Consider the following 27,387-nt stretch of genomic DNA (forward strand, 5'->3'; position numbering starts at 1 on the left):
TAGTATTTATCAACATTAAAAATTCATTTTAATTTAAAGGAACTGTCAACCTCGATTGACGAAAAAAGAAAAGTTCTAAAATACCGTATTTTTTTTACAATTTTTATTAGTTTATATTGATTAAAATAGTAAGTAGATTGATCATCATCGTCACATGGTAAACCCAAGAATGCAACTTGTGCATGTGTAGTGAATTGTATGTATTTTATATATAAAATGATTAAAGGGGCCTTTTCACAGTTTTTGGCATTTTTTAACTTATTCATTAAATGCTTTATATTGATAAATGTAAACATTTGATCGTAAAAGCTCCAGTAAAAAATCAAGAATAAAATTTAAAAAAGGAAAAGAATATTGCCCGGAGCAGGTTTCGAACCAGTAAGCCCTGGAGTACTGACAGAGTCCTGAAGTAAAAACGCTCTAGCCTACTGAGCTATTCCGCCGAGTATACATACTTGACGTATTTTGTACATTATATAAGCAATCTTCGTAGTTATACACAATTTAACGACAAAAACAGAACTCTCCAAATTATTCAATCGTTTCGCGTTGCAACGCTTTATAATTTTTAGGTTTCATAATCGTCAAAACATGCATATAATGGCTATATTAGAGCATGGTTAATGTTCAGTATTACTGTTTTCTCACAAATATCATAACTAAAACGAAAATTTGTAAATCTGAAACAACTTTTTTCAATTTTGTCAATTTACCAAAGCGTGAAAAGATCCCTTTAATCTACTTGCATTATTTATAGTGTGTATATCGTTATGTCACCTGTTTTTCGCGATGTACTTTCGATTTCACGTCGCAAAATTTTATTACCGAATATACTGAAAATATGAACTTTTGTCATGTTATGTTATATACCAGTCGGGATATTTTAATCAATATAAAATATAATTGTAAAAAAAATACGGTATTTTAAAACATTTCTTTTTTCGTCAATCGTTGTTAACAGTTTCTTTAATGCTGATTATGATATTATAATTGTGTATGACAAAAGTTTCTGAGTAGTTTGTAGTTTGATGATGAATGAATGGAGTTCTAAATAATATTTTACTAAATTGAACAGATTAATGGTGTATAATATATATGTTGTGTATTTTTGTTACTAGCATGCATGTACTATGTAACAATTGTTATGTATACAATAAAATGTAGCATGCCCCTTCATAGACTTTGTTTTCTCTTAACCCACTTAGCAACAAGGATTGTATACAATTTATGTTATCTCTTTCACAGTTACTCACATTTGTTTGCAGTTAACAGTTTTTTGTTAAATTAATTTCGTTCATTAAGTGTCAAATTAAGAAAAATTATTGATGATGATATAAGGAAAATACACAACAATATTATATTGAATATAAATAATGAAATGAATCAATTTAAGAACTTTTCATTTTTAGTCTATGATAACTTCTAAGTAATATTTCATTTGAAGATTTTGTTAGTTAAGTATGCCTGTCTATGTATGATACAATTTTGTAAACATATTTTGTACATGTGTTTTGTGACATTTTTAAAATGTAATTCCTCATTTAAGAATTTAGAACAATGTAATTTTCAAGGTTTATTTCTTTCTTTTTTATTTGTATTTTAGCAAATAATGTTTTTAGTAATTCTTCACAGTTCATAGCTTATTATCATTTATTTCAGTATTTCATTTATCATAAATTAATTATGTAAATATATATATATATATATATATATATCAGGCATTTCCCCAGGAATTTGGTCAGTCACAGCGGCATGACATCGCGGAATGGGGGTTGGTACGGAAGGGTGCCCATTTCGCTTTCAGTGTTTTATTTTTTTTATTTTTTTTTTCTTAATCACAATGTACAATACTTTGGAGCTATTTAACCACTTCTCTACATGTTCTTTTATAAAATACACACTACTTTTGAGCTATTGAAGCACTACTATTTATTTTATTGTTTATTTATTTTTCCACAATTTATTTTATTTAAGTCATATTTTATAATATGAAATACATTGTAACAAGAAAAATAACAGTAGGCATTAGAACGCACTACAAAATTATTGCAAAAGAAAACCACAACGACAATTACATAATTTACCACACGTATACATATATAAAATGTAAACTTGGAAGAACTGTTCTCCGAGGCTTCTCCTGTAGCCAGGCATCCACCATTCTTCCGAAGTCCACTGCCTCATTGGCAGGTCCTTCAATGATGACCATAACCAGAACATTGAGGACATCAGACTTCGGGAGAGCACGATTTTCTGTTACTACCCTTTTCATTGTGCTGATGCCCTCTCGCAGTTTAAAATACACACAATTTGTCAAATTAGAAAATTAGAATTTTAAATCTTCGTTTTAACACAATGAAATATTTCAGCAAAAAGCTTTTTTTTTCGTGTGTTTTTATATTCTTGACAGTCTAGTAAAGTACCCACGGAGCAGTACCGACTGCTTCATCTAGAACGTACTGATCTGCACATGTGACGAATACACAAAGAGCACATCATACCAACAACTGTTTTATTTAATAGTATATTATATGTTTATAAAGTGACATTCATATTGAAATTTTATCATCTGTAGAGTCTTATAATTGATGCAACACAATATCTGTCTGTTTTCAATTATTATTCACTTATGATTTCATTTAGTGTTGCTTTCTCTACAAACTTATAAAAAAGTAAAGATATTCTTACCTCCTTCAAAATGTGATACCCATGGACAATATTGCGTCCAACTACTGTCGAACCCACTAGCTCGCTGTTTGAGTCGCTTGTTTGGTGGGTCAGAGGTTAGAGGATCATTTAAACGTCCTGGAAACTTTCACTTATTGCACTCTCTGACAGCGACGATTATTAGTAGTACTGACAATGAAATATGTAACTGCAGATTTTCCAGGCACAGGGACTGGTCGTATCTTAGATCGTAGCACTCTGGCGTGCCCACAAACTAAAGATAACTTTGTTGCAGATATATATCGTATTCCGAAAATATCGAATAAACTATTTGATGTGAATGCATTAAATGTTGGTGCTGTTAATTTTAGTCGCGTTTGAAATAGTGTGAAAACATTTTAAGTTTTAGGGAGCAATCAAATTAGAGTTGACTTCAATTAACCGTAAATATAACTTCAATTACGCTTAAATGTATACCGTATTTTACTAAAATTATATGATTAACGTGACATGAATCATCTTAATCATGCTTTGTTTGTTTTATTATACTGCAAGTCATAATAGAACACAATTTTTGTTCTGTTATTATAGTACACACAGCCGCAACAAACAACAGTGACTATTCTTGAAACACCGCTGAAATAGTTGTTTGCAACTAAAATAAAACATCAACAAAATAGCGCATACCTTTAATAGCTCTTAAGCCATGTGCACCAGTAATAATCGATCATTATCGACCATTATTAGGGGGCAAACACCATAGTTGACACCTATAAACGACCCGTAAATCGTGCTCGCGTCTTATCTAAGCCTTTGCACATACAGCTTATACGGATTGGTCGTTGGCCGAATGCAGACGGATCAGAGATTACAAGGGCATGTTAACTTTTCGGCGTTGCGGCATCATGATCGGAAAATCAAGCGCCGCGGCGAAATGGATTTTGAAGTCCAGGCACCGCGGGCCCGCTGTGCTAAAACCGCCTTGGGAAATGCCTGATATATATACCTATTTTTTGTGAGATTCACAATTTTGTTCCACACATGTATAATTTTCCTCATACTTCAGGTATGTTTAACACAGCACTATCACTAATAAAAAATTCAATTAATGGTATCATATTTTGTAAACTGAAATATTTGCATGATTCAAATGTTCCTCTTCCAAGCACCCTCTGTTCCATGGTTATTGGTGAAAAATGCACATTTCGCAATCTACTTTGCAGGCAGTCTTATAGTGCTCATTGATAAATTCTCATAGTTTGTGAATACCTCATGTTTTTTTGCACAAATAACACAGTATTCTGTTTTAAGATCCAACAGCTAGTCAGTATGGGATTTTGTTTCTTAGTTTTATAAAGTACAGATACCTTTGTTTACCATTGGTCAGTTTGTCTGCTTGCTTGTTCTTCCATTAGTAAGTTCAAGAACATACTATTCCATAATCATGTACATTGCATGACTGTTAACCTATTTAAGTTTTTCATCTGTGTCAAACCAGTTTTTCATCTGTGTCAAAGTGGTTTTTCATTTGTGTCAACTTGGTTTTTCACATGTGTTAAGTTGTTTGGGTGTAATTTTTTTTAAAGCTTTTCATTTGTCAAAGCAGTATGTTGAGTTCCTCATGGTCTGTTGTGTGACACGTCTTGTGTTGTTCTTCTTTCCGATCCCCATAGAAACAGCGTGCAACACAAACTAAAGAACAAAAACAATCAAATGAAGGTCAAATACACTCCTATGGAAATTGGTGAGTGTTTTAAGAATTGTATATCACTATTGGGGCATTATGTTAGTATTATTCTGGGAAAACTGGGCTTAATGCATGTGCATAAAGTGTTGTCCCAGATTAACCTGTACAGACAACACTTTACGCACATGAATATAAACGCTTTTTTCACAGAATGAGACTCATATTAAACTGTATCCTGTTACACTAGCCATGGTAAAAAGAATGTATTTCTTGATAATTTTTCTCGAATGTCTTTATAATTACATTTAAATATTAATCCTAATAAGTAAGACTTAATATACTTGAGGTTAATTAACCCATTTATGCCTAGCGTCTAGAAAAAAGGCCTCTGCAAACAGCGTAGACCCAGATGAGACGCCGCATGATGCGGCGTCTCATCTGGGTCTGTGCTGTTTGCTTAAAGGAATTTCTGAAAGAAATATTCTGTATATAGAAATAAATATACTAGACATTCCTAATTTTGGAAAAAAATTGATCCAATTTAGAAGGATGGGAGAGTCCACTAGGCATAAATGGGTTAAAAGGAATTGTTATCTCATAGTTCTCTGATGATTTGAGGTGAAGACTTGTAAACACTAAATTGGTTGTCAGCTCAGGTACTACTTGACAGTTTCCTGAGTACTCTTTAAGTATACAACAAGGTACCCCTGGTTTGGAAAATATACTAAAAAGGCACCGTGCATACTCCGGGATACTTTTTAGTTTATCTGAACCCAGGTTACTATATTGTAGTATACCCGAGACCGGGTTACTTTAAAGTTATACCGGAGTCTATATATCAAGTCTTTTAAGCTGTACGTTTTTTTTTAAATTTAATGTATGTTCTTAATTAAACTTAATACTGAGGATTTTGCAGTAAAAACAATGAAACATATTTTTCAAAGATAGGACCAGTCCTTGAGCATATCCATTTTAACCCTTTCCCACTCAGAAGCAAAGTGAAAATGTCTATGTGCAAACATCATAAAACCAGAACAGCCTGCGAGTAACTCGCAGTCTGTTCAGGTTTTATGCTGTTTGCTGCTCATCAGTATCTAAGGGTTGGAAATGAAGCCTTTAAAACTTGAATTTAGTAAAAAAGGTCTTAAATTAAATTTAACTTTGTAAGGGACAACAAATGCGTACAAATACGTATATAAGTGGTAAAGAGATGCTATTCAATGTACAATAGGAGACTACACAATAACCCTGAAGTATGGAGAGCAAGAGCTCACTGGAAGCCCCTTCGTTGCCAAGGCATACAACACAGCAGCCATCAAGGTCACTGATATCCCTGATGGAGTCGTCTGCCAGCCTATTGAATTTGGAAGTAAACAAGTTGAGATTTCTTTGCTATAACTGTGTGAAAATTGTATGGATTTCTAAAATACTTGGCAGAAGTGACAAGCATTTAAAAAAAAGTTGAGTTCAAAAACATGGTATGTTCTTGGAAGGTTCACAATTTGAAGTTAAAGGTCAAACATAAGATTTAAGTGCATTGGGGATTTGTTGACCTAAAAAACCTCTTTGATGTGGACATCCTTGGGAAAATGTCATTCTATTAGGAATTGCTTCATTGATGTGTACATCCTTTGGAAAATGTCATTCGTTTTAGGAATTGCTTCATTGATATGTACATTTTTGGGAAAATGTCACTCCTGCTAGGAATTGCTTCATTGATGTGTACATCCTTGGGAAAATGTCACTTCTGCTAGGAATTGCTTCATTGATGTGTACATCCTTGGGAAAATGTCACTCCTAAGAATTGCTTCATTGATGTGTACATCCTTGGGAAAATGTCACTCCTAAGAATTGCTTCATTGATGTGTACATCCTTGGGAAAATGTCGCTCATGTTAGGAATTGCATCAGGGTGTGTAACTTGTGTTAGGAACTGCATCATGGTGAGTAAGTCATGTCAGGAATTGCATCAGAGTGTGTAACTCATGTTAGGCATTGCACCCGGGTGTAAAAACTCGTGTTAGGAGTTGCATTACAGTGTGTAGCTCATGTTAGGAATTGCATCATGGTGTGTAATTCATGTAAGGAATTGGATCAGGGTGTGTAATTCATGTTAGGAATTGCATCAGGGTGATGCTGTTGCCAATATTTGGAGCAGTGTTTAACTGGTAAAATGCTCTAGATGTTTGTGTATCAATTGCCAGCGGGGTGGGAGCATTGAAAATTTCAGCAGCACATATGTTTTTTTCCATCCAAGGACAAATCTAGTGGTTAAAAAAACATTGAGCTAACAAGTTTTGTGTTATTCATCTAGCACGTAGCATGTACACAAACCAAGGGGCTCCCTTTGTAAAGTGCTACAGTGTTTTACTGGGATTCCGGGAATTGCAATATAAACTGTTCTTGCGACTGCCTCTATAGCAAAAACAAGGGCTATCGGAAAAAAGTACATATTCTTTCATGGGGTATCCTCCACAGCATGGTCAGATCAACATGCAAATTCACACACAAAAACAGCATTGTTCATTTTATAAATGAGTTGCGCTATGGGGAAAAGGATGTAGTGCATGTGTGTAAAATGTCATCCCAAATTAGGGACCACACATTCAACCTAAACATGAATTTTTCGAAGAAGAGACTTCAGTTTTAAGAAAATTTGCTCCATAAAAGTGGACTGCACAGGCTAATCTGGAACCACTCCATACGTGCATTCATGAAGCCCAGTTTTCCCAGAATACCACTAATATACATGAGTCACATTCTGAGAAAACTGGGCTTAATGCATGTGCGTAAAGTGTCGTCCCAGATTAGCCTGTGCAGTCCGCACGGGCTTATCAAGGACAACACTTTCCACTTTTATAACATTTTTGTTTAAATGAAGTCTCTTCTTAGCAAAAATCCAATTTAGGCGGAAAGTGACGTCCCTGATTAGCCTGTGCGGACTGCACAGGCTAATCTTGGCCGACACTTTAGGCACATGAATTGAGCCCAGTTTTCCCAGAACACCACTTATAAACGTATGTTCCCCCCTTGTCCAGTTGATGTAAGGAAGGCCGGGGAGGGCCAGCTGGAGATCATGGTGAACAGCGGCACCCTGCCCAACACGGTAGAGTCCCAGGAGACCGGTGTGTACAAGATGAGCTTTACACCGGAGGAGGCGGGCCAGCAGAAAGTGGAGATCATCTTTAACCAGGAGCAACATCCAGGTACAAAGTTTAAATCTTTTTATTCCCCCTGGATCGAATGATCAGGGGTATATTGTTTTTAGACTGTCTGTCATTGTGTCATTGTATGTGTGTGTGTGTGTGTGTCTTTCCCAAATCTTTAACTTTGGTCATAACTTTTGCAATATTGAAGATAGCAATTTGATATTTGGCATGAATATGTATCTCATGGAGTTGCACATTTTGAGACTGAAAGGTCATGGTCATCCCTCAAGGTCAAAGGTCATTTTTGTCTAAAATAGCTGCCGTGCATCTTCAAAGCCCAGTAGGGGTCATTGTGCTTCACAAACACAGCTCTTGTTATTTTAGTTGGATTGCATAAAAAGCCTACAGCTTATTGAGTCCTTTACCTGGGTAGAACCAGTAATTGGTGTCTATTGGAGATTAAAAGAACGCTCCCACAAATGGGATAAGACTTGTGATATCCCTGTCGCTAGGCTGACACCATATTCACTGCGCTGTGGCAACACATTTACTTAATCATTAGTATCTGTTGTATGCAAAGTTAAGATGCGCAAGTCACTGTTTAAGGCCTAATGGATATGGTGTCAGACTTGGAATGGGGAAGATCCGGGTTTGTTGCTAAGGTTTGGAGCATTCAACAGACATTTTTAGTGAAACCATAGAACTGGTATGCCGAAGGAAACTGATAAAAGCATTTCTCTGAAATCAAAATATTATTATACAGATTTTCTATCTTTATTAAACGCTAATATGGTGAAGTGGTAGTCGATGAGAACCTTGTCAATATTATGGTACATGTTTGTTACAATCTAGATACACACTTCTGTATCTTATGTGACAATAAAGTAGAAAAGATAATCAAAGAAATTAAAGATATGATTTCATAAATTTAATTTGTTAATACGATGGAATTTTCTGAAAAATTCCCATACTGGAAAACAAATTGCAGAGTTACTTCCCTTGATGCATGGATAATTTTGCTTTAAAAGTGTTGCTTCCTTTGATATTTGAAAAAAAAGAGTAATTTTTACTTCCCTTGACTTCAGATTCTCCATTTACTTGCAATGCTGTGAGTCTTACAGCAGTTCAAGTAAGAAGCTTCGAATTGCAACTTCCTGTAGACAAGTCTGCCAGTTTCTACCTAGATTCGGAAAGAGCATTGGATGTCAATGTTGATATAATTTGTAAGTCAAGTAGTTCTTTGCAATATGCACACAATTTATCACAATTATTGTTTTTAATCATGACAATTACTATGCATATAACACAATATGTAAATTGCTTTTTTATGTATAAATGTATAGTGTATGACGATGATTTGCATGGTGTTTGTTGGGGTTGGTTTTCAAACAAATGTATTTGCAGTAAATGAAAGGCTTTTATAGAACAACAGGTATTTTATAGTGCACACACAAATCATTTTGAGCAATAAATTGAACAATATAAAAATCAGAAAATCTTTGTAAAAAGTATATAAAATGTTAAATATTTAAACATATTACTAGCAAATTAAATTGTGTTTATTACTTATAAATATAATTGCTTTGTAAATTTTCTTGGAGCTGGAATGTTCATTCAGTGTTAATACTAACAATATTTGAGTATGCAATAATAGTTATGCATTACTTTGATATGTTTCTTTTATATAATATAACATAAATAATTAATGCTGCTACAGGTGTGTTTGATATTTATGCATACTAACCATGAAAAATGTTGTTTCTTATTGAAATATTATGCACTGCTTTCTTGTTTATGTCTCTGATCTACAAAAAATAATTTGGGAGAATCATGTGCTTATGTTCATTGTATAACTAATATCTTATTGCATGCCCAACAATTTGTTGTTGTTGTTATTAAGCACTCTTTTTATCCTCCCCCAAAAAATTTGGGGGGAGCATATAGTCGCCGCTTTGTCCATCCGTCCGTCCGTTTGTGTGTCTGTCCGTGCACAATTTTTGTCCGGGTTATTTCTCAGCAACTAATGACCGGAATTCAATTAAACTTAATGGGAAGCTTCACTACCAAGAGGAGATGTGCATATTATCAGCGGGTTCTGGTTGGATGATTTTCCACAGAGTTATGGCCCTTTGAAATTTTCTATAAAAAACTTCTTGTCCCCCCCATCTACTGTGCCCTCAAGACTTTTTCTTTTATCTGAATATATAGTGCAATATTGTGAGAAAAAAAACTTTGGGGAGCATCACCCATCTCTGACAGTTTCTTGTTTTCTTTTATTTTAGTGAAAAGTTACGTTTTATTAAAATTTCTCCAGCAGCTCACAGTAAACTGTAACAGCATGTTATTGATTCTTCCACTAATGAAAAGAGTAGACACTATGTGAGGTTCTTTTTATTTTATTAAAGTATAATTTGTGAACTTAGTTTCAACAATGCATGCATGATTTTATGTACCACTATATCAAACATTTGTTCCATCAACAAATATTAACTCTGAAAGCCACAATTTTCTGTGAATATGAAGAAAAGAAAAGATGCATGGAAAATTTGTATCTCTGGTATCCCATTTAAGTGTTTGAAGTATATGGAACATTTGAGTATTAACAGCATTGGGTGATCGGTATTTTGCAAGATCAAGGAACGTTTCTACTCATGAAGTATGCATGAAAACACTGAGATCCAGGTAAGTGAAGCATTACTCATATTTCATCGATTGAAAACAGTAAATAATTGTATATTTCAACTTGTAGCAACCTTGATTACTTTTGATGTGGAACAATAGTTATGTATATTTGTATTGTTTAGATGTCTATAAAGTCTGTTGATGAATCTAAATGTTAATGGTTGAATCATTTGTGGTATTTATTTCTCAAATGTGCCTTTTTTTTGCAAAAATAATGTGTAAGCACATAATGTTTTGTAGAGTGTTGATCATTATGTAATTATAGCATGTCCATATTACAGCTCCCTCTAAAAGGGATGTAGCAATCAATTACACCCAAGAGAAAGATAGAGTACAAAGAATAGATTTTATACCAAAAGAAGTTGGTAAGTGTATTATGAAATGGGCCATATATAAAGTTCCAGCCGAGGTTTTCTTGAAAAACATTAAAAATAAATCTAAGGTGGGTTACATATTTAAGGCTTAATGCACACATTTTCAAATGATACATGTTAGAATACGGGTCCAATTGCTTACCAAAAATTTAAAATTTGAATGATATATTATTTATTTAGTTTCTATGCAATAAATTTGTACTAACCCTTAATAAAGTATATAAATGTTTTTAAAGCATAACATTATACATGTATTTCTTACAAACCGAACATTTTTAAGTACACTAATCCATAGGTTTGAAAATCAAATCTGTATTGTTGAGTTTTAACTAGTAACAATTTTTGCATCTTGCACAAAATTGATTACCATGAAACTATTAAAGTCTTGCTCTGAGAAAATGGGGCTTAATGCATGTACGTAATGTGTTGCATCAGTCTGCGCAGGCTAATCAGGGATGACACTTCCTGCCTAGCCCTTTGCATGCTGGGAAATTCGTCATCTGCTAAAATGTTGTCTGCTGAATTTCTCAAATTAGCATTTTCTTCTATTTTTTTCAAAGAATACTATCAGAATAGCAAACAGTTTGGATCCTGAGGAGATGCCATGTTCTGTGGTGTCTCATCTGGATCCAAACTGTTTGCAAAAGCCTTCAAAATTCGGTTCCAGCACTGAAAAAGCTAGACTTGATTTTTATTTAAAGGAAAAATTCTATCAAGCGGAAAGTGTTGTTCATGATAAGCCTGTGTGAACTGCGTAGGCTAATATGAGACCACACTTTACGCACATGAATTAAGCACCATTTCTCCAACAAATTATTACATTATTTTCCAGGTTTGCATATAGTCAGTTTATGCAGAAAATGTCATACCGGATCAGCCTTGCTCGTACTTCACAGGCTTATCTGTAAGGACACTTTACGCACAAGTATTAAACCCAATTTTCACAGAGCGAGAACTGTTTAATTTAGTAGGAGTGCATATGGTGAGTGTCACTTACCGCGGGGCCCACATGGCTGGCAGTCCCTACAGCTTTAAGACCTGGGACCCCAAGCTGGTCAGGCTGTCAAAGATGCCTCTGGGGATACTCAACAGTCCTTTCAAGTTCAGAGGTACTGGATTGCCGTGAAGTTTGCTCTATCCATTTACCAGATATGCATTATGAGGCGTTTGTAGTCCCATGGAAAATTAAATTGAGGACCTTTCTGACTAGATTCAAGCTTTAAGGGCTTCGTTTCCCATACGATACTGATGAGCATCAAACAGCATGAAACCTGAACAGAATGCCAGTTACTCGCAGGCTATTCTGGTCTTTTATTGGTTGCTTGTTGCTATTTTCACTTGTGTTTTAATCTTGGAAGGATTATCTACACATTAATTAAAGATTTCAGTGTTAAAATGCATGGTTTATAAAGTCAACTGCCTTTGCAGTTTTAGGTACATCAAATATGTTTGTTGGTAATGTTAATTGCTTTATTGTGGGGCCTGAGACTTTGGGATACAGCACAATGAATTCTGCCAATGTGCTTTCATTAAAATACCTGATTATTTATTCAAAATTATGAAACATACCAATCAGGTTTATTCGTACATCAACTACTTTGCATGAAAACGTTTTTAAATGTACCAACTAATGACAGTTTATTATAGGTACAAAATGTGTTTCTTTTTGTTGTGTTTATGTATGTACATGTATTGTTTACTGTAAAGGCAGATCTTTTATTTTCATATTTTCCTTCATTTAACCTCATGAATATATTAAAAGTCTCCCTTTTAAGGTTATGATAATTATGTATGGTAAATGGAATGTTATAATTGTATAATTGTCCCTGATAAGCCTGTGCTGTTTGCACAGGCTAATTTGGGAGGACACTCAATGCATATGAATTAAGCCCAGTTGTCAAAGAGTGCAGCTCATGTTATATAGCTGCTTTGTTTCAGTCCTTGGTGAGGAAGCTGAAGATGGGACTATGGAGGTAACCATGACAACAGATGGGGAGAAAATCCCGACCCAGCTAGAGGCACTAGGGGAGGGAACTTTTGAGGTGACTTTCATGGGCGAGGGTGAACGAAGGCATGAGTTATCCATCTTGTTCAACGGAGAACACATTCCAAGTAAGTTCTGATAGATTAAAAGACTGTTAGCAATGGTAAGCTTCTAGCCATTGTATCTGCAATTACTCTGCACAATGCAAAATGTATTACATGACTGGCACAGAGGATATGATGTCAGCCTAGCGACCGAGTCATTCCACGATCTATTCACACTCAGGAAACACAATTTTGTCATAGACACCAAGAACATTTAATAGACACTAAGAACTTTTCATAGACATCAAGAACTTTCAATAGACACCAAGAACTTCCCATAGACATAAAGAACTTTCAATAGACACCAAGAACTTCCCATAGACATCAAGAACTTTCAATAGACACCAATAACCTTCCATAGACACCAAGAACATTCCATAGACACCAAAACCCTTCCATAGAAACCATGATCTTTCCATAGCCGCCAAAAACCTTCCATATACACCAAGAATTGTTCCTCCCCTCTGAAAGCACTCCATTAGTTTCTAAACAATTTTTGCTTTTGAATCAGTCAAGTCATAAGAAATAGTTCAAGCCTTAAAGTTATAATGCACCACAAATGAAAGTGTTCTAAATTGTCAATCAGAATATATGTATTGACATCCTCAACACAATTTCTTTCTTTTGCTTTATTTTTGTTTGAATCAATTTACATATAACTTGAAAGCTATTTGTCATTCAAGCTTAAATTATGAGTACAGCATTTCCAATTTTAAGAATTATGCAGAGATAATATTTGGTGTGTTTGGTGTGTTTCCAGACTGTGTCCTTTGCACCGCTTAACTAGACAGTTTCTATGCAAAGCAGTTGTTTTATGTGAGCCTCGTTCTGGGAAAACTTGTGTAGTGCACACAGGCTAATCTGGGACAAAACTTGTGTAGTGCACACAGGCTAATCTGGGACAAAACTTGTGTAGTGCACACAGGCTTATCTGAGACAAAGGTTGTGTAGTGCACACAGGCTAATCTGGGACAAAACTTGTGTAGTGCACACAGCCTAATCTGGGACAAAACTTGTGTAGTGCACACAGGCTAATCTGGGACAAAACTTGTGTAGTGCACACAGGCTAATCTGGGACAAAACTTTCTGCTTAGACTGCTCATATCAAACCTACCGTTACTTTTCGTCCAGGTAGTCCACTGTCGATCAACTTCGCCGATATGGACAAGATCAGGGTACAGCGACCAGAGAGGAGCCTGTATCCGTGCCACCACTGGGTGAACCTTTACATGACCTGTGCCCCCTCAGCCATTGAGGATCTGGCCATCCATATCATTGGTCAGTTGGAACGCATGAGGCACGCTTTGGGAAAACGGGGCTTAATGCATGTGCCAAAAGTGTCGACCAGAGTAGCCTGTGTGGTCCACACAGGCCAATCTGGGATGAAACTTTCTGCCTAGACTGGATTTTTGGACTGCCTTGGCTTCTTAGACTTTAAATATAGAAATGAAAAGTTCCATAAAATGGGGAAAGTGGTATCCCAGATTAGCCATTACAAACTGCACAGGCTAATCTGGGATGATACTTAACACACATTTATTAAGCCCTATTTTTCCAGAGTCAATGAAGACTCAACAAAACAGAATATTTACAACATAACTTTTAAATGATTATTCTTTATTATTTGGTTTTAGTTTTGAATAGGTTGTTAAAAACGGGTCAAGATTTTCCTGTGAACATCATGCGTAATGGTATCTAATTGCAGGGCCAGTCTATAACAGAGTACCATTCAAACTGAGGAATATTGGAGACCGCCTGTACAGCATTGACTGGATACCAATCAAGCCAGGGACCTATGACGTGGAAGTGAAATATGGCGATGTGATACCTGCTTGGGGCTGTCCAATGAGAATTGAGGCCTTTGACTTGACAAAGGTCAAGGTCACTGGTCACTGGGATGAGCCCAAAGTCGGCACGAGACATTTGATGAAAGGTTTCGTCGATATTATATATTTATTGTGCTTATAAATTTGTAAGTTGTGTTGAGAGCAAACTATTGTAAATGATATCTTCTTCATACTTGTTTTGTTAGATACAATAGTTTAATCTATCGCAGCAAGACAACATGACTTAAGTTGGTATTGGCAATGAAATGGGGCCATTCTCTCCGTTCATCAGATTAAAGAACGGCAGTTTCTTGCATAAGTATGTGCACTTAGAACTCAAACCAGCTAACCCTGGGAAAAGTGTGAGTTGGTAAATTTAACACTTTGTAATTACTTAAATACTGTTGAAAACAACAAAAAAATCCAAGGAAACAAACATTCAAACAATAGTTTCATGATCAAACCTCAAAATATGTAACATAACAATAAATCAACTTGTGATGGATCTTGTGTAATAAGAACAGTTTTTTAGCCGATATTATTATTTTAAAGATCATCTCATAGGTTCATTTGCCTGAGATTTATATTGAAGATTATGATGCAAAATAAAGAGTTTTGTTTAGATTTGATTTTTATACACCCCACAATAAATTAAAGAGGGTATAGCAGATTTCTCATTGGTGTTTGTCCATCCGTGTTGAAACTTAGCATTTCTACAACATGATGGTTACATCTTGCCAGATAATCTTGTTTGGTAGTAGTCACTTATGGGGCTAGCTATAGTAAGTTTTGATGTTCAAAAGATCTTTCCAAAAATGGATGGGCCACAACGTTGTGTTTGGCGAATGTGTGTCTTAATTCCAGTTGATCTTTGATCCACAGTTATTGTTAAACCTTCACCATTTAGATACTCATTTTAAAGCATTTGTAATCACTTAGAAAATCAAAACTTAATTAAATACCTTTCTTAATAGATTCAAGTTTTTAAGGCTTCCTTTCCAAACCTTAAATACTGATGAGCAGCAAATGGCTTAAAACCTTAACAACTTGTGAATTACTTTTCTTTTTCATCTTAACAACTTGTGAATTACTTTCCTTTTTCACGTGGCTCCTGAGCAGGAAAGGGTTGCATTTTATTCCGAAATGTTGACCATTATAAATTACATTTTCCAGTTGATGTGAATTCAGCTGGTCCTGTAGACCTTCATGTCGTGATCATGAACAGCGAGGGAACTGTCCAATCAGCCATCGAGAAAGCTATGGATGACCTTCTACATTTGACCTTTGACCTTGAGAAACCTGACCTCTATGATATCTACATCTCTTATAATGGAGAGCCCGTTCCTGGCAAGCCGTGTTGTGGGAAAACTGTTTGACAATTAGGCTTAATGCATGTGCGTAAAGGGCTGTCCCAGATGGACAGGGGCAACACAATCCCCCTAGACTGAATTTTTGTTTAAAAGACCTCTATATAAAGAAAAATTACTTAAAAGTGGAAAGCGTTTTCCCTGATTAGTCTGTGCAATGCACAGGCTAATCTGGGACAACAGTTAAACACATGCTTAAACCCCAGTATTCAAATAAAGGGGCAACAACATTAGTGATAACAAAATGAAATGTTGAAACATTGCTAAGCCATTGCACAAGGAATACAAAATTGCCCAATCTTAATACTAACTTCTTGTTCTTGACTTGTGATAATTTTGCAACTCAACCTTGATTTCAATGGTTACTTTCTGTTTAAATAAAGCAACAAAATGTATATGCTACTAATAAAAAGCTTGCCATTATAAAAAAACATGTTTTGAATACAGTAAAATCATGCACATAAAGCTGATATTACACTTGCCATAAATCAGCCTTCGTTGTAACATTCTTGCTTGGCTGAGCATGGCCAAGGTAGGGGAAATTAAAAGTCGTGTGCACAATTAAGGTAATATGCTATAAAAATACCATATTATATGAAATCTTTTATTTTCCTCTTTTTTATTGGTCTAGACATGTGTTTCATCTAATATTGTAACAGTAAAAATGGGCTACAATCCTCCTGCAATTCAATGAGGCATTTAGGCATTTTGTGCTACTTTTTTGTTACTTAATCTTGTATTTGTTTGACCAGAGTTAAAATTAATTTTCAAACACAAAATTTTGTTAAAATAACTGATATTTTGAAAGTAACATAATTTTGTATTATTAACTTCTTCACTTCAATTGTGATTGATAAATTAATAAAAACACAAATACAGGGGTTGAGTGTAAAATGTTGAATCATTTTACCATATTTCTATCAGATACAGGTTTTTCTTACTTCCCCATTGTTAAATCAAAATAACAATCAAACATAAATTTGACATTTCTACAATAAGTAGGGATCCAATATTAAATTATTCAATATACCGGTACATTTATTTGCAGGTTCGCGCTTCAAAATCAGCTTGAAAGAAGATTCCAGTCGAGCCCTTGCACTGCCAAGTTACACAAGATATTTCATTGTTCAGGACATACAATGGTGCTTCCTGCAGTCCTTGGGGTATTACCTCCCCTTGGATCAGATAACCATGTTCATCACAGGAGGATACAGAATGCAGTATGCTCGGAGTGGAGTTTGTAGCATGGTTGCAACCTAATGCTGAATGCTCGGAGTGGAGTTTGTAGCATGGTTATGCAACCAAATGCTGAATGCTCGGAGTGGAGTTTGTAGAATGATTATGCAACCAAATGCTGAATGCTCGAAGTGGAGTTTGTAGCATGGTTATGCAACCAAATGCTGAATGCTCGAAGTGGAGTTTGTAGCATGGTTATGCAACCAAATGCTGAATGCTCGGAGTGGAGTTTGTAGCATGATTTTGCAACCAAATGCTGAATGCTCGAAGTGGTGTTTGTAGCATGGTTATGCAACCAAATGCTGAATGCTCGGAGTGGAGTTTGTAGCATGATTATGCAACCAAATGCTGAATGCTCGGAGTGGAGTTTGTAGCATGGTTATGCAACCAAATGCTGAATGCTCTGAGTGGAGTTTGTAGCATGATTATGAAACCAAATGCTGAATGCTCGGATCGGAGTTTGTAGCATGGTTATGCAACCAAATGCTGAATGCTCAGAGTGGAGTTTGTAGCATGGTTATGCAACCAAATGCTGAATACTCAAGAGTGGAGATTGTAGCATGGTTATGCAACCAAATGCTGAATGCTCGGAGTAGAGTTTGTAGCATGGTTGCATCCAAATGCTGAATGCTCAGAGTGGAGTTTGTAGCATGATTATGCAACCAAATGCTGAATGCTTGGAGTGGAGTTTGTAGCCTGGTTATGCAACCGAATGCTGAATGCTCGGAGTGGAGTTTGTAGCATGGTTATGCAACCAAATGCTGAATGCTCAGAGTGGAGTTTGTAGCATGGTTATGCAACCAAATGCTGAATGCTCAGAGTGGAGTTTGTAGCATGGTTATGCAACCAAATGCTGAATGCTCGGATTGGAGTTTGTAGCATGGTTGTGCAACCAAATGCTGAATGCTCGGAGTGGATTTAGTTACATGGTTATGCAACCAAATGCTGAATTCTTGAAGTGGATTTTTGTAGCATGGTTATGCAACCAAATGCTGAATGCTCGGAGTAAAGTTTGTAGCATGGTTGCAACCAAATGCTGAATGCTCAGAGTGGAGTCTGTAGCATGATTATGCAACCAAATGCTGAATGCTCGGAGTGGAGTTTGTAGCCTGGTTATGCAACCAAATGCTGAATGCTCAGAGGGGAGTTTGTAGCATGGTTATGCAACCAAATGCTGAATGCTCAGAGTGGAGTTTGTAGCATGTTTATGCAACCAAATGCTGAATGCTCGGAGGGGAGTTTGAAGCATGGTTATGCAACCAAATGCTAATGCTCAGAGTGGATTTTGTAGCATGGTTATGCAACCAAATGCTGAATGTTCAGAGTGGAGTTTGTAGCATGGTTGTGCAACCAAATGCTGAATGCTAGGAGTGGAGTTTGTAGCATGGTTACACATATTATGGCATAAATAGAAGAAATCATTTGAATAGTGTTGTTGTGTTCATGGAATGCTCGAAGCATAACGCGAGACCAGGCACTAAAAGGCAGAGTTTTATGTTAGGGGTAATGAAGGTAATGTGGGGTACACTCCAGGTTTAAGCCGAGCATGTGGTGTGATATAATGCTCCGAAACTTATTGTAGAGTTGTAATTTCTGTAGCATAGTAATGCATACAGTGTGTTATGTGCATGATTTGTGGTACTGAAAAGCAGCAGTAGCAGGCTCTGATACAATTATTGACATGATACGGCATGCTGGCATGATTGGTTCCATCTTGGTTGGTATAGCGGTGTTTTGTGTGAAGTGAGAACTTCAGAGTTGGAGACACAATGGAGGGACCTTAACCCTTTGCCTCTTATGTAATAACTCTGAACTCTTCGGTGGGTAACTCACAACTGGCTTTATTCATAGATTCACATATATATAAATCTCAATACAAGTAACTCATGACTGCATGCTTTAACAAGACAATACGAGTTGTGTCCCTTACATTACAATACATGACATCCCCTTTTCTTTCTTTTTTTTAAAAATATAAACACATGATACACCAACTACTCTATCGTTACATATGCGAAGAGGTTTATGAAAGAAAGCAAATAACATAACCTGTAGTAACACAATATAAACTGTTCTTTTTATAAAACCATAGTGGGAATTTCTTTTAAACCTCTGAGTGTTAAATTGTTATTGAAAATAGAATATTCTATATGAATAAAATGCACTCTAAGTCATGAAGAACTTCTTATAAATTAAATATGCAATTGAACTTCATAAAATCAAATTAACAATAAAACAACATGTAAGACAAAATTATTCACTAAAATACATGTTTGCTAACTTTCCAAAAAATTGTCTCTGTTATCTCGGATTCAAGCTTGCTCAGGACAAAATGACAAATGACAGATACAGTAAATGTCGGGTTTCAGCTAGGAAATGATAACAGACTGTTATAACACCGAAAACAAGCTAGAAAGTAGATACACCCAAAAATAATTAATATTGGATTTTTGTGAGAAGAAAATTTCATGAACATTTTGTTGTTAGAAGAAAAATCAAAGCGCTGAAGGCACTGAATCTTTAAACCTTAACCAACAGTTTGATATGATAAAAATAAATATGTACAAACTGTTCCTACTGTTTACTACCACAATACATCTTACATATACAAATACCAATATTACCGAATGATAGTTATTAAACAGTTTATTAATAAGTTTATTTTGCACTACAATAAGGCAGTCATATGACACATGTTTTGCACTTCACATCTTACACATAGTCATTTAACCGTATCGGTTTGTGAACTTCTCTTCCTGACCTCGTTTTCTTTCTAACAGTGTCTTGTACACTCTCTTTCCCCGGTTTGTCTCGAGTTTCGCTCGATCTCGCACTAGCACTGTTTTCGTGATTTGGAGTTGTTGATGGTTGTTCTGCTACCGTCTCTGTTGGCGCTGTGGGTGCCGGTATGTACACGTCATTGTTTGTGGTGATAATGTGTGGTCTTTCCTTTGTTTTCATTAGCATGTCCGTGTTTCGGCGATATTCGCGCCCCGATTCGCCTGCCTTAACGATATGTGATCGTGGGTATTCGGACGGTTTCACATACTCTGCCGGTTTCCAACCAGATGGGGTTTTAATTCTTACTGCGTCCCCTGGCTGAAGATTGTCCTTGCTCTTCGCGTGTTGGTCGTAGTAGAATTTTTGCTTTTCACGAAATTCCAACAACTTTGGTGCGACATTTTCACTGGTTGTTTCTGGTTGTCGCAATGTTTGTTTCATAGGTATTAGTGTTTTTGCGCGTCGACCCATCAAACGTTGCATCGGTGATCCGATGTTATCGCGTGGTGTGTTTCTTAGTTCTAACAGGGCTAAGTAGATGTCGTCCCCTGTTTCGCTACACTTTTTAATTAGATTTTTAACGGTTTGTACAGCCTTTTCAGCAAGGCCGTTTGTTTGTTGGTGCAAAGGCGACGACGTAATATGGGTGATGCCATATTTTTCGATGAATTCTCGGAATTCAGCACTGGTGAACTGTGGACCGTTGTCCGAGATGATTGAGTCCATGATTCCATAACGAGCCACGTTTTGCTTGATGTGTTTTAAGATGATGCTCGTTCGAGTGTCTCTTTGCAATGGTGCTACTTCAATGAAGTTGGAGAAGTAGTCTACAATGATTAGGTAATTGTTACCCTCTAGTTCGCATAAGTCCATTCCAACTTTGCTCCAGGGTAGCTCAGTACTGGTTGGATGATCATTGGCTCCTTTTGGCTCATCTTGCGATGCATTAAACACGCACTACACTTGCCAATAAGATCTTCAATTTGTTTGTTCATGCCGGGCCAAAATACTAACTCTCTCGCCCTCTTTTTACAGTTTACTACCCCTAAATGCGACTTATGTATCGCTTTCAACGTTTCTGTTCTCATTTCTTTCGGGATACACACGCGTTCCCCTCGGTACAGAACTCCATTGTAAATTGATATTTTATCGCGGTAATCCCAAAATGGAACGGCTTCAACTGGAACTTCGCACTTCGTTTCTGGCCATCCTCGAATGATAACCTTTGCCAGTACTTGGAATTGTTCATCCGCTTGCGTTGCGCGTGCAATTTTGTCATGGTTTGAACACGACAGCGTGTCGAGCTTCAAAACATTCAACTCTTCATCGATAGTTTTCTCATCTTGATTTTCTAACGGTAATCTGCTGAGGCAGTCTGCTAGACCCATGTCCTTGCCGCTTTTGTGCACGAGGTTGAAGTCATACGGTTGAAGCTTCAAAATCATTCGTTGAATCCTTAGCGGAGCTTTATGTATTTCTTTCTTTAGAATCGACTCCAACGGTTTGTGATCAGATTCCACTAGGAAAGTATCTCGGCCATATAGCAGTTTGTGGAATTTTTCACAGCCATATACAACGGCTAGCATTTCTTTTTCGATCTGAGCGTACCGTTGCTCTGTCGGTGTGAGCGCACGTGACGCATATGCCACAACACGATCCTGTTGGATTATCGCGGCTCCCAGGCCTCTCATTGATGCGTCTACTGTGAGTGTGACAGGTTTTTTCAAGTCGTAGTACTGAAGTACTTTTGTTGAAACAAGAGCTTCTTTTATTTTATTGAACGCGCGCTTCGCTTCGTCACCCCAGCTCCACGTTTCTAGCCTTTTCATATCGCGCAGTGGTGCATTCAACTCACTGAGATTTGGGATGAACTTAGACACATACGATAACATGCCTAACACGGTTTCCAGCTCACTGAAGCTCTCTGGCTCTTTCATGTCTGCTATCGCCTTCACTCTTTGATCTGTCGGTTTAATTCCGTCTCCAGTCAGTTTGTGACCTACATAGTCCACCTCCGGCTTGGCAAACATACACTTTTTCTTATTCATCTTCAGATTAATTGAACGTGCCTTTTGAAGCACCGTTTCCAAGCGCCTGTTATGTTCTTCCAGTGTTCTACCATGAATCAAAATGTCGTCAACAATTATTTCTACCCCGTCAATGTTACCAAAGTTCTGTTCCATGGACCGTTGGAACACTTCACTCGAACACTTCACGCCCATCGGCATCCGCAGGTATCGGTACCTGCCGAACGGAGTATTAAACGCTGTGAGCTTCGAGCTCTCTTCAGTTAATTTTATTTGGTAATAACCCATATTCGCGTCTAGCGTTGTAAAGTATTTACTCCCATTCAATCTTGTGGCAACATCATCAAAACTGTTCATTGGGTAATGTTCTATTCGGATTGCGCGGTTTAAATCTGTGGGGTCAATGCATATTCGCACTCTTCCGTTTTTCTTCCTTACGCACACCATACTACTGACCCATTGCGTAGGTTCTGTTACTTCAGCAATAATGTTGCATTTCTCTGAGTGTTTTAGTTCAGCTTGCAATTGTTCACAAATCGCGACTGGAACCGGTCTTGGTGCATGAACTACTGGTTCTATTGACTTATCGATTTTAATCTCGTACTCGCCCGGTATACACCCAATCTCTTCCCCAAGGACGTCACTATATTTCTCAATGATAGATTCTGTTTCAAGTCTTGCGGTGTGTATTCTCATGATCAGCCCAAAATCAACTGAATCATTCCTTCCAAGCAAGTTTATGCCTCTTGGAGTGTTCATAATCTGGAAATTAACCGAACGCTTGATATTTTTATGCTCGCACAGCAATGTAATCATTCCTAGCGCCTTCACTGCTGGCCCATTGACACCGCTTATAATAACATCACTCCTTTTGATTGGTGCAACCTTTTCAAATAGCTTCGCTGTTCCATATGACATGACACTGCACATTGCGCCACTGTCGATTTCAAATTTTATCGTTTTACACCCTATTTTCAAGTTAGCGGACCATTCATGATTATCTTCACTCGATGTTGCGATAAATACGTCGTTCACATCCGCATGTTCAAACTGGTTAAACATTTCCTCGACCTGGTCTTCCTGGGCTTCGGTGTAGTTGACATGTCGTTGACCTCCACGGCCCCGATATCCACGGTGGATTCCCCGATCACTTCCGCGATGACGCAGTCTACGTCCATAGCCACGTGCCCCTCTGTGTGATATCCCCTTTTGTTGATGCGATGTCCCACCGACTGCAGGACATAATTTGGATGCCTTGAAATGGCAAAACTCACCGCAATTGTCACACTGTTTTTGATAGGCGGGACATTTCCTTACTTCATGTTTTCTGCAACACTTGGCACAGTATTTTTGTTGCTTATGGGGGTTTTGATGCGTTCTAGCGATGTTTACGTGAGGGCTTTCGCCCAGTGATTTGATGTGAGACGCGGTCAATTCTATTTGCCTACAAACCTGCACGACACGTTCGATGGTAAGTTGTGTAACCGGTATCTCCATTAGCTTTTCACTACACTTTGTGTCATTCACGCCATTAATGATCATGTGACATATTAACCCTTCTTTTTGTTCCCCATATTGACAGTGTTTGGCCTTTCTTTTTAATTCCGAAATGTAATCCATTATTGACAGGTTACCACGCTTTGTGTTGAGGAACTCTTGTCTTTTAATGTTACGGTAATTATGCACTCCGAAATGTCTGTCAAATTTTGTGAAAACTGTTTCTAGATGGTATTTATCCTCGGCTGGCACTGCTGCGATTCCAGCATCCTGATTGGCAACAACTTCCGGCGCCCACGCGAACGAATCGTAAATTTTTACGCACTCTCTCCCCATGTTGGCAAGTAGGACACCAACCTTTCTTTTTCCAGGCTTGTCGTCCAGACCTAGCGCGTCCAAATGAATTATGAAGTCCCGTTTGTAGTCTTCCCAACTTGATGCACTTTCTGACGGGTTAAATTCCGGTAATGGCCTGATTCCCTTCGAAGCCATTTCGCTGTTGTATAAAATGAACCTTTAACAACAGATTTGCAACGTACGATTGTCATGCAATCGCCTGATTGCGCCGATTTTTAATAGATTTCTGACACCATGTAATAACTCTGAACTCTTCGGTGGGTAACTCACAACTGGCTTTATTCATAGATTCACATATATATAAATCTCAATACAAGTAACTCATGACTGCATGCTTTAACAAGACAATACGAGTTGTGTCCCTTACATTACAATACATGACATCTTAGATACATATTTTGACACATTTTTAGTCCCTTAGAAGACAGTTACATTCAATTTAAGATCTTTCTTACTAGATTCACATTTTAAAGGCTTCATTTCCAACCCTTAGATATTGATGAGCAGCAAACAGCATAAAACCTGAACAGACTGCGAGTTACTTGAAGGCTGTTCTGGTTTTATGCTGTTTGCACATAGCCATTTTCACTGGTCCTGAGTGGGAAAGGGTTAAACAATGCCTGTTTATGTATACATATCCACTGAAGAGCAAAGATGGACGATAGATTTTCTCTTCACACGTATGAAAATCAAAATTATATTCAGCCTTTCTGGTAAATGTGTGTGGTTTACTCAGTGAAGCCTGAAATAAGCTGCTGGCAGTAGAGAGAATACAAAGAAACAAGAATGGAAGAAGGATTTAAAACATGTTGGTGTTTCAACAAGCATGCAGAATTATACGAGTATATGTAATATAAATTCTATGCATTCATCTGTGTGCTGTAATAGAATGTGCACGAAGAAATTATGTATATTTTGGGAATGCTAATAAACCTTTGTTTATAGAAGTGAATGTGATTTTCCTGTCACTGTTAGTTTCTTTCATTACTTGTAGACTAACAATAGTATTAAATGTTCAATACATAATTATACTAAGCACGCTAAAATTATAACAAAATATTGTTTTTTATATACTAGTGTACTATATACTATACATTCAGTACTAACACATAAATTATATATTTGTTATGCATTCTAATCAAGTTTATTGTAAACAGTTCTTTTTAGATTCTTATTCAATACATGTAGTGTTTGGCTCCTGTTATCAGTTATTTATGAATAAAAGTTTTTATTTTATAAACAATGACCATTATAATTGTAAATATTATTATTATTACAAAGATGACATACAACTTATCAAACATAGCTATCACATGGTTTGAGGAAGATAATGCCATATTGCAAACATTACCCCTTTCAGCGCTGGAACCGAATTTTAAAGGCCTTTGCAAACAGTTTGGATCCAGATGAGACGCCACAGAATGTGGCGTCTCATCAGGATCCAAACTGTTTGCTATTCTGATAGTATTCTTTGAAAGAAATCTAAGAAAATGCTTATTTTAGAAATTCAGCAGACGACATTTTAGCAGACTACAAATTTCCCAGCATGCAAAGGGTTACTGTAAGCTTGTGTGCAAGGGTAAGTTACCTACTCATATGAAAGCATCTACATTTTAATAACATAGCAAAAAGACCAAAAAGATTGATTAATGTTCTATGACACACAAAAAGTGCCAACCAACTTTCCTCCAATATTAACCCATTTATGCCTTGTTGACTCTCCCAGCCTTCTTAATTGGATCAATTTATTTCCAAAATTAGGGATGTCTATTATATTTATTTCTATATTTAGACTATTTCTTACAGAAATTCCTTTTAGCAAACAGCGCAGACCCTGGTGAGACGCCACATCATGCAGCGTCTCATCTGGGTCTACGCTGTTTGCCAAGGCCTTTTTGTCTAAACGCTCGGCATAAATGGGTTTAGAACAATCCACTTGATGCTTGAGTTGCATTGTTAGATTTGAATATTTGCAGCACCAACCGGTGACAATGTCAAGGCAAAGGTTTCGTCCCAGGGTAGCGGATACAAGGTAGAATGGAAGCCTAAGGTAGCAGGTAAGTGGAGGTGTGTTCTGGAAAAACTGGTCTTAATGCTTGTGCGTAAAGTGTCATCCATGATTAGCCTGTGCAGTCTGCACAGGCTACTCATGGACGACCCTTTTTGTCCAAACTGGATTTTGTTTAGAAGAGACATAATTTATATAAAAAAAATCCATCCCTGATTAGCCTGTGGGGACTTCACAGGCAAATCTTGGACGACACTGAATGCACATGCAACATTAATTTATTGGTGCATGTAACACAAAGATAAACATGTAACACAAAGATAAACTAAAACACTGAAATAAAGTACAAGCACATTATATGCAAAAATGTATTTTGATCTTGTTTTTGTGTACTTTCTGGTTTATGTGCATTTTTCCAATGCGAAAGCATATATATATATATATATTGAAAGTATACCAGCATTCTCTTACGGTAACGTTTACATTAAACCTAAGCTAGATATATAATTGAATGGAAAGCAAAAAATGGGTATATTTTTGTGCCATATTCCCTTTTTCACTGGTACATATTTCGTTCATTCCTGCAGGTCGCCACATAATCAACATTCAGTATGGCGGTATGCAAATCCCCGGCAGTCCATTCTATGTGGATGTGTTTGATCTGGCTTCAATCAGGGTAGACAACTTTAGGCAAGGAACTGTGGGAGATGAGGCAGGATTCAGTGGTGAGTTACTTCCCTTCGAATGAATGCATAATCCCAATATGATGTAGACATAGAAATTAATTGAGAAATGTTTGTGCAATTATCCTGAAACTTCAAGGAAATGTCAATAAGTACTAATGAATGAAAGGTTTGCAGCTTTGATAAATTTTGAACATTATTTGTTCAGATGGTCAGTTTCATAGAGTCTGATTTTCAACATTTTTATGCTGTCTATAAATAATATATCTTTATCACAAATGCTTATTTTAATAACTAATGATGTTTTGGTTCAGCTTAATAATCTAGTTGATTTATGTTAAGAAATTAATAACATTTATTAAAGAATGATAATGTGATTAATGATAGAAAGATGATCCAATTTATGTTATAAAGATGTGTGATTAACAAGTTGGAAAGATGATGTGATTTATGTTAACAAGATTATGTGATTTATGTTTGAAAGTTGTGTACTTTATGTTGGAAAGATGATAATTGTGATTTATGTTAAAAGATGATTTTTGTTGGAAAGATTGTGTGATAAATGTTGGATGTTATTAATGATAGAAAGATAATGCAATTTTTGTCAGAAAGATGATGTGATTAACATATGAGAAATGATAATTGTGATTTGTAGTAGAAAACTGATATGACGTACATTAGAAAGTTGATGATAGAGATTGAGGTTAGAAAGAGGATACAATTTATTTTAGAAAGATGATGACTGTGATTTATGTTAGAACAATATAGTTTTTTAATTGTGTGAAATGCATTTAGTACTGGGGTCGTATTCCAGAAACATCTTAAGTCATTTCTTAAATATTTTCACTTAAGTTCAAAATTACAATGTTTTGTATTTCTTTACCAGAGTTGCGACACCTTAAGGGTTTCGCGTGATGGAATGAGTGTGGAGTTCAAATAAATTTGAGATTTTTTTCTGT

General features: G+C 36.6%; 1 protein-coding gene across 1 annotated transcript; it reads left to right on the forward strand.

Moving 5' to 3' along the window:
• The first annotated feature begins 4,137 nt into the window (after positions 1–4,137).
• Positions 4,138–26,493, forward strand: LOC127831233 (filamin-C-like). The gene is made up of 6 exons (XM_052356219.1): positions 4,138–4,411; positions 5,586–5,723; positions 7,392–7,559; positions 8,588–8,725; positions 25,714–25,794; positions 26,333–26,493. The coding sequence occupies exons 1-6, from the start codon at positions 4,381–4,383 to the stop codon at positions 26,491–26,493; spliced, it is 717 nt and encodes a 238-aa protein (XP_052212179.1). The 5' UTR covers positions 4,138–4,380.
• Positions 26,494–27,387: the final 894 nt, after the last annotated feature.

The sequence above is a fragment of the Dreissena polymorpha genome, chromosome 5 (genome assembly GCF_020536995.1).
Source record: "Dreissena polymorpha isolate Duluth1 chromosome 5, UMN_Dpol_1.0, whole genome shotgun sequence".
NCBI classification, from domain to species: Eukaryota; Metazoa; Mollusca; class Bivalvia; order Myida; family Dreissenidae; genus Dreissena; species Dreissena polymorpha.

Bases quoted from the DNA above. Each gene is read 5' to 3' on its own strand.
- LOC127831233 (XM_052356219.1), top strand. From the start codon at position 4,381: ATGAAGGTCAAATACACTCCTATGGAAATTG. The intron at 8,726-25,713 runs GTAAGTCAAGTA...GAATATTTGCAG, and splicing joins TGTCAATGTTGATATAATTT to CACCAACCGGTGACAATGTC. The intron at 25,795-26,332 runs GTAAGTGGAGGT...TCATTCCTGCAG, and splicing joins ATGGAAGCCTAAGGTAGCAG to GTCGCCACATAATCAACATT.